Source organism: Chenopodium album, chromosome 14 (assembly GCF_948465745.1).
Source record: "Chenopodium album chromosome 14, dcCheAlbu1.1, whole genome shotgun sequence".
Taxonomy (NCBI): Eukaryota; Viridiplantae; Streptophyta; class Magnoliopsida; order Caryophyllales; family Amaranthaceae; genus Chenopodium; species Chenopodium album.
The window spans coordinates 2,153,040-2,169,662 of NC_137847.1; the positions used below are offsets into that span (position 1 = coordinate 2,153,040).

At 35.4% G+C, this 16,623-nt stretch overlaps 2 protein-coding genes and 1 pseudogene across 3 annotated transcripts; all 3 read right to left on the bottom strand.

Moving 5' to 3' along the window:
* Positions 1 to 1,360: 1,360 nt before the first annotated feature.
* On the bottom strand, positions 1,361 to 7,348 carry LOC145579821 (NADH-cytochrome b5 reductase-like protein). The gene is made up of 13 exons (XM_081637082.1): positions 7,143 to 7,348; positions 6,204 to 6,246; positions 5,521 to 5,596; positions 5,223 to 5,282; positions 5,025 to 5,075; positions 3,849 to 3,903; positions 3,696 to 3,766; positions 3,558 to 3,609; positions 2,851 to 2,928; positions 2,574 to 2,663; positions 2,375 to 2,488; positions 2,178 to 2,246; positions 1,361 to 1,801 (listed from the first exon to the last, which is right to left on the bottom strand). The coding sequence occupies exons 1-13, from the start codon at positions 7,311 to 7,313 to the stop codon at positions 1,745 to 1,747; spliced, it is 987 nt and encodes a 328-aa protein (XP_081493208.1). The 5' UTR covers positions 7,314 to 7,348; the 3' UTR covers positions 1,361 to 1,744.
* A 530-nt stretch (positions 7,349 to 7,878) lies between these two features.
* Positions 7,879 to 10,192, bottom strand: LOC145578518 (uncharacterized; annotated as a pseudogene). Its single transcript, XR_014098878.1, has 2 exons — positions 9,287 to 10,192; positions 7,879 to 8,458 (listed from the first exon to the last, which is right to left on the bottom strand). The product of XR_014098878.1 is annotated as an uncharacterized LOC145578518 (transcript).
* A 2,157-nt stretch (positions 10,193 to 12,349) lies between these two features.
* LOC145578520 (nudix hydrolase 19, chloroplastic-like) lies at positions 12,350 to 16,154 on the bottom strand. Its single transcript, XM_081635828.1, has 6 exons — positions 15,465 to 16,154; positions 13,895 to 14,035; positions 13,695 to 13,799; positions 13,433 to 13,532; positions 13,171 to 13,263; positions 12,350 to 12,731 (listed from the first exon to the last, which is right to left on the bottom strand). Exons 1-6 carry the CDS (start codon positions 16,029 to 16,031, stop codon positions 12,439 to 12,441), a joined length of 1,299 nt encoding a protein of 432 aa, XP_081491954.1. The 5' UTR covers positions 16,032 to 16,154; the 3' UTR covers positions 12,350 to 12,438.
* Positions 16,155 to 16,623: the final 469 nt, after the last annotated feature.

A 16,623-nucleotide genomic window follows, 5' to 3' on the forward strand; every position in this document is an offset into this window, starting at 1 on the left:
CTCTAGTTCGTTATGTTTAATCCTCACCGAAAACAATTCAGCTAATTGCCTTACAGAGTCTCCCGAACAACCAATTCCATCTTTTACGAACTCAACATTATCCATCTCAACCTGTTATCACTACTATCGTATCAATCAATATAAAGCAGATTAACTTAATTAATTAAAATATATAAATATGGATTATGTGGGCTACATCCACCCCAATAAAAAAATATTAAAACTCAGAAGAGATACAATACAGAAAAGAACACAAATTTAGGTTCAATTAAAGCACTTTTCACCAAAAAAAAAAAAAAAAAAAATGTTTCAATAAAACAATACCTCAAAAATCGCATGATTTTAGGGAAGAAAGGCATAATTGATTCAATTATTAAATTAGGCTCATAATTTTCTTTTCTAACAACATAATCGCGGGTTATATTGCAACCAATAGTTCAATTGTTCGAACCCTAAACTTTACTACACTGACAGTTAAATTAAAGAAAACCCTAAATTGTGAAATTGACATGAAGATTACAAAAAGAAACAACAAATTACCTAGTAAATTGCTTCAATGGAGTGCGCTTTAATGGAGAACCGAGAGTGAGGAGGAGGAGGAGGTGGTGGTAGGGCCGTAGGGAGTTACGTCAATTTTTTTTTTCTTTTTATTATAAATGTCGTATGACTTGTATTTATGAATAAATTTAATTTAAAAAAAAAATTAGATTTATTATACATTTTTTTTTTTTTTTTACTTTGAGATTAAATTATTTTTACTAATATAAATTATTATTGACTTTTTACGGTGAATTGTTAGATGTAAATGTCTTCTTGAAAATGTCATTTGGAATTTCTTGGTTACACTCCTAGTTTTGACAATACGAGTATTGACACCACCCTTCCGGTCAAGAGAGTTTATAAGTACGAGTAGTAGTTGTGGGTATTATATACTTCTTTATTTAAGAGTATTTGCTTCTAGAAAATTAACAATTGGTTTTGAAAAGTAAATTGAATTGATTTTTTGTTCTAATTTATGCTTTGTTTAAATGTTTGTTTGATAATAACCACCACTATTAAGATCTTCATTTTACTCTTTTAATGTTTTTCTTATATTGTTGAAGATCATGTTATGTAACGCAGGATCATCAATTCATCAATGAGGCCCGCCATAGAAGTATGGTATATCTTGTGATTTTATAAATAGGTTGTAGCTTCTATTTAGGAGGGGTGATCTTGTAAGGAACCAAGGTATCTGTACATATTAGCCATCAAGCCATGTATGCCATTAGAAGTGTACAATATTAGAACCCTTAATCCAAAAAATATTAATTGCCGGAATTAGTTTATCAGCATCAAATAAAATGCCAAAGAGCAAATGAAAACTATCCCAAAGCACATTTAATTCATTATCAATTTAAAACTCAAAGAAGGGGTAGTATCTTGTGCAATTTTATGAAATAAATCCCCAATTCATTTGTGGATTATCACATTCAATATAAATATAAGAAAACCTACAAAATGAGCCAACAATACTCATTTCTTTTCAACAATAGAGCTTTAAAAATGCCCTACAATTCTACAAATGTTTCTTCGGTTTGGTGAATGCGGAGAAAAAGCAATTGTCCATTTCTCCAAGGGATGAAGCCCATAAAAGCAGAGCACCTTCATGCATTATTTCTAACACACTTGTGCCCTACAAGCTACAAGATGCTACTATGTTATCCAAATTCTTTTTCTATTTCTGTAAATTTTGCAGGATCCCTCAAAATTTGTAGACCATTTCTTTTGTATATCCAAGTTCCTTGAGTATTCCACTTACCTGCAAAACAGGAAACCGTTGCTATGAATCAATAATGATGAATTAAGTAGACACCAAATAGGATTACTGATGTTGGTTATCGTAGAAAATTAGCAACATCATGCAGCAAGACTAAAGGCAGCTCAAGCACTCATTCCGCCCCCAAAATAATAGGGCACAAATCTATACTAGGTCATCACAAACTCTCAAAGTAAAACCTCAATAAATGATACTTGTAGATAGTTATGGTGTATTTTAAAACTTATTAACACTAAAAATGCGCCCTATTAGTTAAGGACGGAGAGAGTAGAAATCTAAGAGTCTAAGACTGTAGTTTAGGTTCTGTAAATGTTTAGACAATTAATGTAGTAACAGAAGTGTTTTTGATACTCCATACCTCTCCTTGTGAGTAATCTTTAGCCTTGTCACCAGATATACTTTGCATCATACCAGGAGGACCACATACCTGGATTAAAAGAACAGACAAAAGTTTACAAACGTTAAGAGAGAAAGGAATAAAGTTTTCAATTCACCTGCTGTAGACAGAAATTCACACACCAATGACTAATAGTTGAAAGAGCATCTTTATCTTACCATGATGAGAGTATCATCCCCAGGACCAGGTAAGCCTTTTGTGACAACATCCTTTGAGACATAGCCTACCCCGCCTCTCCAGTCTTTTGATGGATTGTCAACAGTGTAGAATACCTAAATATTTTTTTCATTGAAACCTTCAGCATCCCAATTTGTCAAATTGGATGACAGAATTTGATCAGTAATCAAACAAAAGTACCTTAAAATTAGGGTGGCTAGTGGCGAGTATGTCAAGCTTTTGCTTCAGTAAAATATCATCAGGAGAGACATTTGCATAGACCAGTGATACCTGTAAGATCAATTGATAGCTAATAACTATGAAAAGCCAGATTCATAATAAAATTGATGTTGGATCAATGTTTTTTTTTTTTTTGACAATATTATGAAAATATTAGCCCTTTTTCCAAGTAATGGCCCATACAAAGGAATGCTAAAATAGATTTTATACATGGTACCAAAGCAAAAGGGTAGCTAACCTGAGTTTTATCATCTGGATTCTTCAGAATAGCCTCAACTACTTGAAGCATTGGAGTGACACCAGTCCCACCAGCAATCTGTTGCCAATTGGGAGTACACAAAACATCAACCCACAGAAATAGACTTATAAGCAAAGAGTATAGTTTACAACATGTACATAAAAGGCAAACTCCTGAGTCCTCTATCGGCAGGCGGTGTAGGTAATTAGATAGAATTTTCCAAGGAAACAATGACACTGACCAAACACATGATCTTGCATAAATATATAAGCCCCCCCTTCCAGCGCTGGCCAATTCATTTAAGACTTTCAGTATAAGTATTATAAATTGAAGGCAAGAAGGACCAGAGGCTCAATACTGGAGAGTTCACAGCAACCATGACCCACCGACGCTAGTGAAAACCCGGGTCTCGATTGATTCATGGTAGTACTGACTGAAGATGTAAAAAATGAGGATATCTTCACAACATGGACCACCTCCCAAACTTTTAAGAGTTAGTACTCAGGCAAATCATCAATTATATACAAATCAAGTTTCCCATTGGTTCAACATTCAGACGATGCCATAGGCAAAGGGCAAAGCTACCACCACCACGATAATGCCAAAGTTAAGTATTAAGTAATATTATTCTTATTTGTCAGATCTAACAAATACTCAAATACACTTAGCAAGAAAGATATCAAATTTCAAGCCGATGTGTTTCTTACCATGCCGATGTGTTTCTTCATGTTGGGAGTATACCTGAGCTTCTCAATGGGTCTGCACAAGAATTCAAATAAGCAACTTGATCAATAACTGCACTGAAATCCTAAACAACACTAAAATAAAATGGTGGAGCAGCTTACCCTTTGACTTCTACAACATCACCAGGTTTGAGTTTTGCAAAATGCTGACTCATTTTACCTTCTGGATATATCTTTTTTTGAACAAACAGAGTGGTTAGCTAACAACTAAATAATAAAAATGAGGAAATAAGTCTACAATAAAAGTTGACGGACCTTGATCATTAAATCAAAGTACCCTTTGGAATCAGGATCAGAAATGGGAGTGTACCTGAAAACGATTTGCATAAAATCAGGAATACAAAGTCACAGACCAAAAAAAAAAAAAAAAAAAAAAACCATCCATTCAAAATTCTTCAAGTAAGACAGAGAAATACGACATTCCATCGAATGACATGTTTTCACTGATCATTGGTTTAATAGCCATGTTTAAAAAACCTCTAACATAGAAAAACTAGATTTGTCATGGGCAGGAATTCAGATCTAGTTTTCATGTATTAAACCAAAATATGAACCTGAAAAGACAGAAGCACAGGATATCTGCAATTTCCAGGTGATGCTACCAAACAATTATACTACTAAACATGTACCCAACAGAGGAATTCCCTCAGTGGAAAAGAAAGTCGAGCAAAGTTATGCATGTAACACTACCACACTATGGGATCATACTATTATAGAGAATCTGTAACGGGCAAAACTTTCCAGAGCTTCTTGCAAAGAAGGGCCTTAACGTTACAGTAGTGCAACAATGTGAAAAGTGTGCTAACATGCTGCAATTGATTATACATTATAATAGTACCAGAGTTGTAGATGAAGCCTCCTTCCAATCTCTGTTCACTACTTAAAACTAAAGACACCAACTTTGAGAACTCTCTAACGGAAAAAGGCTTCCACATCTCAATTTCTAAAATTTGTTCCAGTAAGCAAAAACTATCACAACAAGATTACAGTAGAGAAGATAGCAATCCTAATTTTAATCTTAGATTTAAGATGCTCAACCTGCATGACAATTTGGTGTTTATGACCCAAACAAGCGGATGAAGATTTACAATAGAAGTGTTGGAATGTGTTATTATCCTTTGAATTATTACCGAGACAAAGAAAGAAAACTAGTGGTGCTACAAAGTTCAAGTTTTACATATTTCTATAAGTGAGGATACATATATTTACAAAAAGAGACTAATTAAGTCCAAGTACATGTCAATGGATACACAGAATGCAAGTGCAAGCTGTAGTTGGATGTATAGCAAGACAAACAAATTAATAAAGCAGTTTCTGAATTATGATTCATCTATGTCATACTAGACAATATATTTCTATTAGACACAAAAGCAGAAGAGATAATGGAAGAAGAAATCATAAGAATCATGTTTTGCTCAAGAAGAAACTTACGGTCGAACGACATATTTTGTTTTCCCTTCATCATTTTTCCCTGTGGGAGCTCTACACAAAGAAGCATGATTGTTAAGAATATGCTTGCAAAGAATTAAAAGGCATCACAAGGCAAGAAAAAACTCATTCTAAAATGCTACAACCTGGAGGCACTACAGGTCATTTAGTAGATCATACATTTAGGAATAGAAAATGTACCTTGTGAGGAGGCAAGAAGCAATGTGAAGACCTAACTCGGCTTCAGGATCAAATGAGAACCTACAATTTCAGAACACCAATTATATGACTTCACAACTGTATCAGATGTTAAAAGGCCATAGGAATGTTCCTCTAATATTAGTTCTCAAGCACCATTAATGTGTCAAAGTCACATCTTTGAAAGATTCAGAAGAAAATGATACAGCAGCCTCATTACAAGAAATTATTCAACACTTTTAATAAATCAAAAGAATCAAAAGCAAAAGAAACTTTAACACGCATTAAACAGGAGTATAACCTGTAGAGCTTAGTATTATGGCTGACAGTTGCACTCTCCTGCAGTTTGAACTCAAGCCACTTATCTGGATTCAGCGCTGGAAAATACACAAGTTTTCAGTCAAAGAAATATACAGCTAGGAGAACAATCATTGTTAAAAAAATAAATAAATAAAAAAACCATCAATTAAGGTTGGGTTATGGGATTAAGGCTTTGATTGATTGATTCATTGATCAATTAAGGTTGGTACAGAAGTAACAAAAATAAAAAACTTTGAGACTTATCATGTAAGCCAACATCAGAGCGACGGTACTGAACACTTGCTTGCCTCTATATATGATAAATTAAAAACATCCTTTCCACCTTTTCAAAAATTCAAAAAAAAAAAAAAATCCTTTCAATGTTCTCCTCTCTTTGTCAGAAGGAGTAGGCAGTGGGGCAGATAAAAGAGTTGAACTTGGCAAGGTTAAAACCTTATATGAAAACAGTGAATAATAGGAAGGGGAGGTGGAAAGAAATACCAAATGAATTCATAGCCATCTAAGTTACTAAGTTGAGTATATAAAAACTTGTTGAGTAATTTGTACATTCTTTCACCGTAAACAATCAACGATCTAACATGATTACATGAAGAGCAAATCAATTCATAGAGTAGCAGAGGCTGAGAATCACACCAATTAAGCAATGGTAAAAAGAAAACTCACCCACTTTCTTCTGTGTTTCTTCATTGGTTAAATCTAGATGAGCCTGCAGAGACATAATGGTAGAGCCGTAAAATCTAATTTGTGACTTGGCCACAAAACATAAAAAAGAAAAAAGAAAAAATTCAAATCTTATTTGTATTGGTTTCTCAAAACTAGCATACTGGATGTGCAAAATGAAATAAGTAACCTATTCGATCATACACACCACAGAATTTGACATGATGAACAAAAAGGTTCACATCAAAAGCCCTAAATACAACCAAAGAAATGAAAGGCTAGCAAAATTGGTCGTGGAGAATCATCCAAGTACGGTCCCAATCAAAGGGGTTAGACAACAACATAAGCATGGATACTCGAAATTCAGTATCTGATTATCTACTACTTATAAGATTCACTCCACAAATCCCTCAAATTAATCCAAAATCATCGAGCCACAACCCATTTCGACATCCATCAACAAAATACACCCAGATGCTCCCCACAAATCATCCAAAATCCAAATTGGAACCTAACACACCATAGATAACAGTTCCATCATCACTAATCAATTAAGTATCAATGAATACTAATATATAAACCCTTCAACATATCATACATTCATACCATTATCACAGAAAAACAAAAATTAAAAATCTTATTAATCAACAATATCAAATTCAAAGAAGCTGCAATTGCAAACAACAATGATACCAATAACCAATTTAAAGAACATCATACCTACCAAAAATATTATTGACCCATTAATCCATTTCGACATTCAATGATAATAATCACAAAAATATCATTCAAAACCAATTATCAAGGATTAAAAACCTCACTCATTCAATTAAACAAAAACACAGTAAATACCAAAAAGAAAATCAACAAAAATTAAGAGCATTACATCATAGTAATGAGAAATCGAAGGAAAACCCAGATGAAATTAAGCCAAAAAGTTACCAAATTTGGGGAAGAAGTGAGGTAATAAAGTGAGATTCCTCCAGAAATTGAAGCGGCAATCACTCCAAAAGGCGTACGAGAGGTGTAAGAAGTGGAGTTTTGAGAGCCCTTAAATGCATTGGATAATGCAACTGGAGCTGCTTTTGCTAATCTTCTGAAGAACAATGTCATTTTCTCAGATCACAAATTCACAGAAAAAAGAAAGACAAGGGTTTTAAAGCTCAAATTTGGAGAAGACGACAAAGTCGAGAAGGAAGAAGAAAAGAATCTACTATTCCAATAAGGAGAGTGAGAGTGAGAGTGTTACGTGGAAGGTGTAAAAGGAATTTTTTTTTTTTTTAGAATCTTCTTCTTTTAAGAGTCAACCCGAACACATCAGGTTTCAAAAATGGTAGAGAGTTTACGAAAGATGAATTACAACTACTAAATGTACATACGAGAATATGAGAACATCTATTATTTGTTATTCGATTGATCTATTAGCTTTTTAAAGAGTATGGTGAATCTAGCGATGATCAAAACATTAAAAGAGTTTGTGGATAATTTTGATTATGTTACACATTGTTCAATTCACAAGGGTTCCAAATTACAATACTAAGGACAAAGTTGAAAACAAGAAGATTGTGAACTTGTGATCTTCTATGTAAATATTACGGGCCCGTCGGGTAATGAATGAAATATTGAATATTAAAACAATTGAATGTTAATAAGCAATCACTTTAAGGCCCCTTACAAACATAAACTAGAATCATACATTAGGCCTATGAGAGAAGAAAAACGATGAGAAAATCTCCATCCTCAGTTATAGCGGAAGTATACATAGCTAAAAATAAAATACAACTCAAAGTTAAATTTCTAAACTTGGTACTTATGTCCAAAAGTAAGGCAACATCATCAAGTGAGCTAAGGAGAATCCCACAGTAGCGATTTTTTGGTGCACACTGCACAGAATCCCACAGTAGTTGGCTAAACCTATGTACTAATATACAGGATTAATTATCATTAGCAAGCCAAGAACTCCGTATCATCTAAATTCCTCGTGTATCTCTTGCAGCTTTTGCCCATCTTACAGCTGATCTTGCCAAAGCATCCATAGGATCAATGCATTTCTTAGCAAGGGGATCGTCATGTGGTAACAAACATTGCAGTTCATGGGAGGCAAGGATCACAATATTCACAGATTTCACCAGAAGGAGCTGGATTGCAATTCTTAACAGGTTAAGCGCTCCCTTCATGTCTTTCTGCTTCAAGGAGTTTATAGCCGGGTATATGGCATGCTCCATGGTTGATTTATCTGGCAACACCACCTCAAACCCCTGCATCAGTTGTCAGAATTCAGAAGTCAATAGCAACATTGTAGATTGCAAATAGGGTCAAGAATCAAGATAGTAGACATAAATATCAAGACGGTTCATTTTCGTGTTTATCAAAATAAATGGATCCTACTCATGCCAAACTCAGAACATAATCAAAAGCACAACGCTCCTGTCAATGGAGAAGTCTAAGGGTGTTGTACATAGCTAGCTCATAGACCGGTCAAAATTTGATCCATCAGGAAAGCTGATCAAAGGAAACTTGGCTTTAAATCTTCAAAACCATGAGAAAGTTTGAAAAATGACTTCAAACAACAAGAAAGCAAAAAATTGCACCTGACTTACGGAAACACAATTAAATTTTTGTGAAAACATCAAAACTCAATTGAAGGTTGGTACAAAAACACTTCAAACTTGATAGATTAGGTAAACTGAACTAAAAACACGGTGTTTGACAAGTCTTCTTACACTGGCTACTGGATAGACAAAATATATCGGTAAGTTGAACTGAATGTCCTGCTACTTTGTGACAACTTTCTGCATGAAGTAGCAGAAAACTTGCTAAAACCTTTAATCTAGTCTGATATATTAAGCTATATATCTCTTTCAACTTGGTCTTAGATGGACAAGTATTTTCGTTTCCATCTTTTGCACAAGCCTGATGAATGTGAAGACAAAAGAGGCTAAGTTTTGTTTCAGGACTCAGAAGAATAAAACTCCACTACAAAATCTGACTTGAGAGAAATTCAACAGCAGAAACATAAAGATTTTTGTCGTGCTAAATAAAATCAATACAATGATATACCAAATAAAAAAAAAAAAAGATTATACCTGGTCTTGTAGTTTTTCCTGGTAGACTCCTGCCATTAGATAGCATCAGTTGCTATAACTCCAACTTTGACACCGCTTCCAGCTTCTAGAGGCCTAAATCTTACTTCCTTGAGTTCCCAAGCAACACACGCAGCCATATGAAGAAAAGGCTGCTTACTCCCTTGTGATATTTCTCCATACCAAGCATGTGAAAGATGGCAAGGCATGACTATGCATCGTGCTCCCCCTTCTTCAAGGAACAGCCTCTTACCTCTCAGATTTTCAACCATCCTAACTTGGTCTAATCCTGAAGGGATGCTACCATCATTGGTGTTGGAAATGTACTCACAGCTTGAAGGAGATGTTGGATCACTGCAGACAATGAAAGGGACAGTGTCGTGTTTATCTCTTGAGCTCCATAGCACAAACTTCTCAAGGAAGATCAATGTAGTAAGAACCGACACACCTCCTACGATTCCAACAGTATTCTCTTGGCTGTAACAGGGAGAAGCACTCGAGGAACTGTTGAATTTCTGAGGTTCAGATTTATTTTTCTTGTTTTGATCAGTTTTTATAGGAAGAGAAGAGGACTGCAGGGAAGCCGAAGATGGAGGAAGTGATCTTATCATGCAAGGTTTGTTTTTATATTTATTTACGTCATTCACTACATTCAAAGGATAACTCGGGGGAGCAAATGACAGTCCCATGCCTACTCCAAGTCCCAGTACAGCATCAGGTATACTTAATATGGAGTACATAAAATAAAATATCAATCACTGATGACAATGCTTTTTGTCTGTAGCCAAATAAAAAACAGAATTATTTCTCCTACAGACTAAAAACACAGAAAAATAAAAGAAAAGTCAAGATTTGAAGATAGGAGTATTTACAGAACCATGAAATAACATAAAAAATTAAAACACTTAAGACAGGTTTATACTCTCCCAAAGTTTTGGGGGGTTTTATTGACATTGGAAGGTTGTACAGGAATCTGAATTATTGCCTGTTTGTACTATCAAGGGCCTACAAACTTCAATGCTTGGTTTTATGTATCAAACCATCAACGAGACAGATTAGACCAGTAGATAGAAACTCATGATTTTTATTGAATCTGTTTTGGGATAGTAAATAGTCAGAAGAGCAATTATGTTACGATATACCACAAGGCATGGCTTAAAAGATTAAGCAGTAACCCTGCAGTAAAAGAGAAGCATAAGAAAGAAAATTACACATGCACTCACACAGCGACACGGATGTACATAGTTATACTTTTGCATTGCTACTTGGACCACATGAACTCCAAGTTAGAATGGAAACTTTACTAGTGAACAAGGACAAACTCCAAGTCTCCAATGAATAGATGTAATGAGCAAAAATTCTATATAAATTAATAAGTAGCAAATAATCAAAAATTGCTGCTCTTTTAATCTTCAAGATTCCAAAAATGACTCCTAATAAGTCCCTACGATTGGTAAATACCCCCGTCATGTAATAAACATACACCAGTTACAGTTTAGGCAAGTGCCAAGTGCCAAGCACCAAGCACAGATTGTTAGTTACAGTACGGTCATTACAACCACGGTATCATCTCCCCCTAGCACACAAAAAACTCCGTAGACATTATGTTACTATCTACTTTTCTAGAAAAATTGGTAATTGGTATATACCTAGTCAAATTTTCTGGAAAAGTTTTGATAGATGCCTAGAATAGAGACAGAACTGGGGGGTCCAAAGTTTTATTGGTATGTGACAGTTCAGTGAACGGCAGAAATAACTCAACTAAGATGTAAATTGTTTTAGTATGAATTATTGAGACAGTTTCTTATCGTTGAGGGCATGTGAGACACCAGCCAAATTGATATTGGAATGCTCTAGTGACAAATTCCATCACTATAATATCGACTTGCACAGTACACTGTAAATTTTGTCTAATCCTCGATTGATAAGTCATTGTGTTTACCATAACGACTGCTATTAGCAGCTGATTGATAGATGTTTAAATCATTTGTCCGTGGATTGAGAGTGATTTGTTTTCCTATCAGACATGATTACAATTTCTTTCCTAGTCAATTTGTAACATATTTCAGTAACAGCCTCGATTATGCAGCAACAAGGTACGGACTTGATGCTGCAACAACAGACCAGATTTAGGTAATTTAAATGACTCTACTAACCCACCATGAGGACTTTTCAGAGAAAGCCTTTTCTTATATGTAGCCGCACTCGAACTTACGAAATTGAACCAGGCACATACTCCTTCCGGCTATTAATAACGTCGATACTTTATTTTTTTTCATCTATCTCAATATAATGCTCACACTATATTCTCAAAGAAAGCTAATTGCAACTGCTAACACTAAAAACAGATACTTCAGACTTCAGAAGAACATCTGACTTGACTGGAGTTCCAAAGACACTAATTTTCCTACCATTATACAACTTGTTCAATGCCCTGTTTTCTAGGTTAACAAAGTAAAACCTAAGCATATTCGCACAAGAGGGAGCATAGGGGGGGTTGCAGGACGGAAAGAAACATGTACTCTGTAGTAAGTTATTGATGACAAGAACTTTTCACTACAATGTCCACAATTACTTTCAGGGTCACACAAGGTGCTGAGACCCAATAACCCCAAACGTGTTCCCAAGAGTAAGGACACCAATGTGCCAAGGTATATTTGGCTCAAGTCTGCCACCAGTATTTAATTGCTGTAACTAGAAATCTATCACTGAGGCGAGAGAAAGACACACAGTGGGAGTGCACCCACCTGATCTCAGACTGGTATTGAGAGCTCATGGGGGTGTTATGGACTCATGGGACAAACAGAAGAAGAGATTATGGAAGGGGGACGGGGGACTATTTGATCATACTCCCCTTTGTTCTTTTTTGTTCTACTCACTTGCATTTTGCTTGGTCTCCAACACACATGTTTGACCCATAATATCTTTAATTACGCACAAGCGTATGAAAAATCAGATATTTGGATCCTACACATTGTAATGATTCCAACAAGATGTCACGTGAGTAGAATAAAAAAGAATGAAGGTAGTGGTATTACGCAAAAATCTTTATAGATATACATCACAGGCAAAGAATATTTATTTCTGATGAAATAAGAATAATCACAATAAGCTACAAAATAAATATAAATTAGGAGAGGAAAAGAAGTTAGCAGCTACAGATTTGAAAGAGAACTATTAGGCTCTTTAAGTGCACTGTTAGAACTGCTTACTGGTGCCCCTTGAAAGACCCAAGTAGATATGAGGTGGTGGGCGATTGCAAAAGGCCCCGGAATAAACATGGACGCAAGCTCTCCGCTTTCAGTGTTGAAGTCCGAGGAGAGGTTCTGACTCTGCGTGACCCCCTTGCAAATCTGCTCTACCTTGGCAGCAGCTGTTTTTTGTGCCTTCTCATATTCAGCAAATGTAAGAGCTTTCTTGATATCTTCTCTGCTATGCCACTGGGCATCTAAACAACCGCATACATACATTAGAGACGTAAAATAGATCAGATATAAGCTGATATTCGGCTATTCGCAATCCATTAATCAGGTATAGAACAGTTAATTGTAAGTTCTTACCTAAGTAATACTTCCTCTATTTCTCAATACATAAATCGTTATGACTTCATGATTACCAACGAATAACTTTGACTCTTAATAACTAATTTTTTAAAAAAAGATATATATAAAGTCAATATATTAAAATTATACTGAGATTAACCCAACAACAATTATAATAGTTTTATTTATTTTTACTTATTAGTAATAAAATGAGGTCCCATAAGTAGTCTAAAAAGTCGTCAAGTAATAAAGGAAGTATTGAGATCCTACTTTAAGTTTCATGTCCAAATGAGGAAGGCAAAAGAAAGATAATACAATAATAGGAGAAAATGTGGCAAACCATACCTTCCAATTCATCCTTATCCACAGTTATTTCAAGAGATCTCGCATAAGCAAAGAAGCCTACCATCAACTGGCAGGGCATGCTGCTTGGCCCAACTGGAAAAGGTCAAAAGTTAAAGTTTGTTAAGCAGAGACAAGAAACTGATTGCAGAAATTTATCTGCTATGATCATTAATTCATTACAGACTTACAGTATGACAACAAAAAAAAAAATAGTTAAATAGGAGATGACTTTTACTCAGACATCAGCTCCAAATGAACTTACCAGGCCATGGCTGAGAACTATGATAGACAACTTCTCCTACTTCAATCCCAGTTTCCTCCCATGTTTCTCTTCTCACTGCTTCTTCCAAACTCTCTCCGGGCTAAGACAAATGTAATTGGATAACAGATATTTTAGGTACAGAGTAACTGAAGCAGAAAGCACAAAGGAGAGGAGAAGAAAACGATTCTTATAATGTCACATTTGAGGCACAAATGTATCACGAATGAGGTATGGAGTCATCATATTTCTGCAGAGTACTAACCTCTAAAAAACCAGCTAAACAACTCCACATTCTAGGTACGAATCTCGACTGTCTGCTTAAAAGTGCACGGTCATTTTCCTTGTCGATCACGAGCATAATGACTACCTGGTAACAGGACACACAACAGGAAGAATTTAATTCCATTTGTTCAAACAGTGCTTCTGCATTGCATAATGAATGAGAGACTGGCATCAACATACTGGATCAACACGAGGATATATCCTCTTTTTGCACAGTTCATTTGAGCACTGCACTCTTTTACCAGCTTCCCTGGGAATTGTTTTACTTCCACACTGCCCGCAAAATCGCGATGTTCCATGCCATTCAAGCAATGCTCTAGCCTAACAAACACCAGATGCAGAAAATACAAGACCATAGTTAGACGGAATTTGAACAAGAGAACAAACTAAGAAGCTAGAGAATCAAGACAACGGATTAGAACTGTAGCGTTGAATTCGCCAGTACTGGATAAATGATTTTGAGCTTATGCACTGAATAGAATGAGGAACAATATCAAATACGTAGAACGTAGTATAAAAGCTAAAGAATTAGATTCGTCAGCAGTCACACAAAGTAACTGGACAACTATTTTGGCAAAGCAAGGCTGTATAACTGCCACTACGATAGAAACTCAAGCACATTTGAAAGGAACAAACTTGGTCATTGAATGTTTAGATAACAGATTCAATCCCAAGTTTCAAACCCCATAATAAAACAGAGTTGAGAAAGATAGCCTTGCATATCTATTTACTTTAAGTCTACATAATTACAACTTCTTGTTTAAATGTGAAAGTTAAAGAACTGAATAGCTTCCCGTTAAAAAAAAAAACAAAAAAAAAAAAAAAAAACTGAATAGCTGACAGTTTTAATCTACATACATATTACATCTTCCCATATAATACTCATGAAATTAATACTTCCCAAATGAGATGTCATAAAATAGAAACCAAGATACATATCTAACTTCAAGATTCAAAGTCAACAATACAAATGCTTCATTCATGTTTCTCTGTCATTTTTGTGTCCCATTCACCACAATCATGTTAACCAAACCCACCTATGGTACCCGCATAAGCAAATTTTACATTTTTAAGCCCCACTTCTTTAACAATCATTAACATTCCTGGCACATATCAAACTTATTTCTTCCATCTCTGTTTATAAGAAGATGCTCAAGCTCAACTACGTCTGCCATTCTACCACCAAGACTAGATCTTCAAGCTCATTAAAGAATCCATATTTGCACATTCATTATTGAGTCAAATCTAAACAACTACAACCCCATTACTAATTCATGTGCTAATTCTATAACCTGAAGAAGCTATTTTGTTCTTGCCAAAGCTATCAGAACCTACAAATACTGATCTTCGAAATTCTAACTACTTTTCACCTCTATTCAATCATTCCCTTTAATATAAGACATCCTCACACTTACACCAACTAACAAAACCTAACACCAACACAATTTTGCACCGCATTTTCAGATAAACCCTCTTAGCAATCGACATCACAATTCTGAATAATATCACAGCGAGACAAGACAATTATCATTCCCATATAAAACAACTCACGAGATGATCACAGTGGAACGAGCCAATTATTTGTCATTAATATAGGCATCAAGTATCATCTCAAAGTGTAACCTAGTTTTGAATGATGGCAATCAATTTGAAACATAAAGGCACAATCAAATATAATCTAACTAAACTAGCAGAAACATCAAAGAAAGCATAATCATCAATGTAATATAAGCAGAAAGAGAATACATACATGACCAGCAACAGCTAAATCAGCCATAGCACGAGAATCAGACCAATCAGTAGCCACCATTAAAGTCCTAAGCTCAACAAAAGAGAAATACTTCTTCCCCAATTCATCCACCAAGTTATCATCTTCCGAAACATCAATTGCCCAATAAACAGAATCTTCCTCTGATTTCGAACCCAGATAAACCAACGAATCTCCTTCAAATCTAACCGAAGAATCAGCCAATAAACCCTTACAATCACCCAAACTAAGCCAACCCAGATGCCAATTTGGGGAAGAACCCTGAGAACCCGCCAAAGGGCGCCCTTTTCTGAAGGGCAATACCTTAAAATTAAGGGCAATGGCGTCATGGGTATTCCCTAAAAGATGAGATTTAAGAGCTTCAAGGGCTGAATTAGGGGAAAAAGGGTCATTTGATTTGGGGGTTTTGGCTTTAATGGGGTTTCCGGCGAATGCGTGGGATTGAAGATTGATGGAAGACATGGTTGAGAAGCGGAGGAGAGAGAGTGGAGAGGTGAGTTTAAGGAAGAGAGATGCAGTGGTTGTTGTGGAAGAGAGAAGCAGGGGCATTGGTGGTGGTGCTCTGGTTCATTTGCGGTGGTTTCTAGGGAGGATGAGAGGTGATGATGGTCAAGGTTAGGGGATGCAATGTTTACGTGTTGCGTCTATGTTTTGTTATTTTTGTGTGGGTATCGAAATGTACATGTCATGTCTTCTTTTTACCGGTTAATTAAACATATACCTTCGAGTTTTCACCGGCTCTCAGTCCAATGGCATAGTGACATTTTTGTAAATTTATGCGATCCTATGATTAAATTGATTCCGTCAGTAATAATCGATCTACTTTGTATATACTAAAACAAAGGCGCTTAGGGCCTATTCACATTTACTGAACTGAACTGAGCTGGACTGAATTGAATTAAATTGAACTGATTGGAGCTGAACTGAACTGAACTGAGCTGAAATGAATATTTTATGAGAGAGAGAAATTAGTAGCTGAACTGAACTGAACTAAACTGATTAGAGCTGAACTGAATTAAACTGAAATTAAGTAAATGTGAACAAGCCCTCAAACTATACTTTGACACATGTCGCTTTATGATTAAAATAATACTCATAATAAATATTTTATACGCTTATTATTTATCAATTATCATACCAT

What these genes read in the sequence shown, in the direction of transcription:
- LOC145578520 (XM_081635828.1), bottom strand. Translation starts at nt 16,031, where the DNA reads ATGCCCCTGCTTCTCTCTTCCACAACAACCACTGCATCTCTCTTCCTT. An exon ending in GTTTAGCTGGTTTTTTAGAG is followed by an intron (nt 13,533 to 13,694) that starts GTTAGTACTCTG and finishes CATTTGTCTTAG; the next exon opens with CCCGGAGAGAGTTTGGAAGA. An exon ending in GGATAAGGATGAATTGGAAG is followed by an intron (nt 12,732 to 13,170) that starts GTATGGTTTGCC and finishes GCGGTTGTTTAG; the next exon opens with ATGCCCAGTGGCATAGCAGA.
- LOC145579821 (XM_081637082.1), bottom strand. Translation starts at nt 7,313, where the DNA reads ATGACATTGTTCTTCAGAAGATTAGCAAAAGCAGCTCCAGTTGCATTA. An exon ending in GCTTCTTGCCTCCTCACAAG is followed by an intron (nt 5,076 to 5,222) that starts GTACATTTTCTA and finishes TTCTTTGTGTAG; the next exon opens with AGCTCCCACAGGGAAAAATG. An exon ending in ACAAAATATGTCGTTCGACC is followed by an intron (nt 3,904 to 5,024) that starts GTAAGTTTCTTC and finishes AATCGTTTTCAG; the next exon opens with GTACACTCCCATTTCTGATC.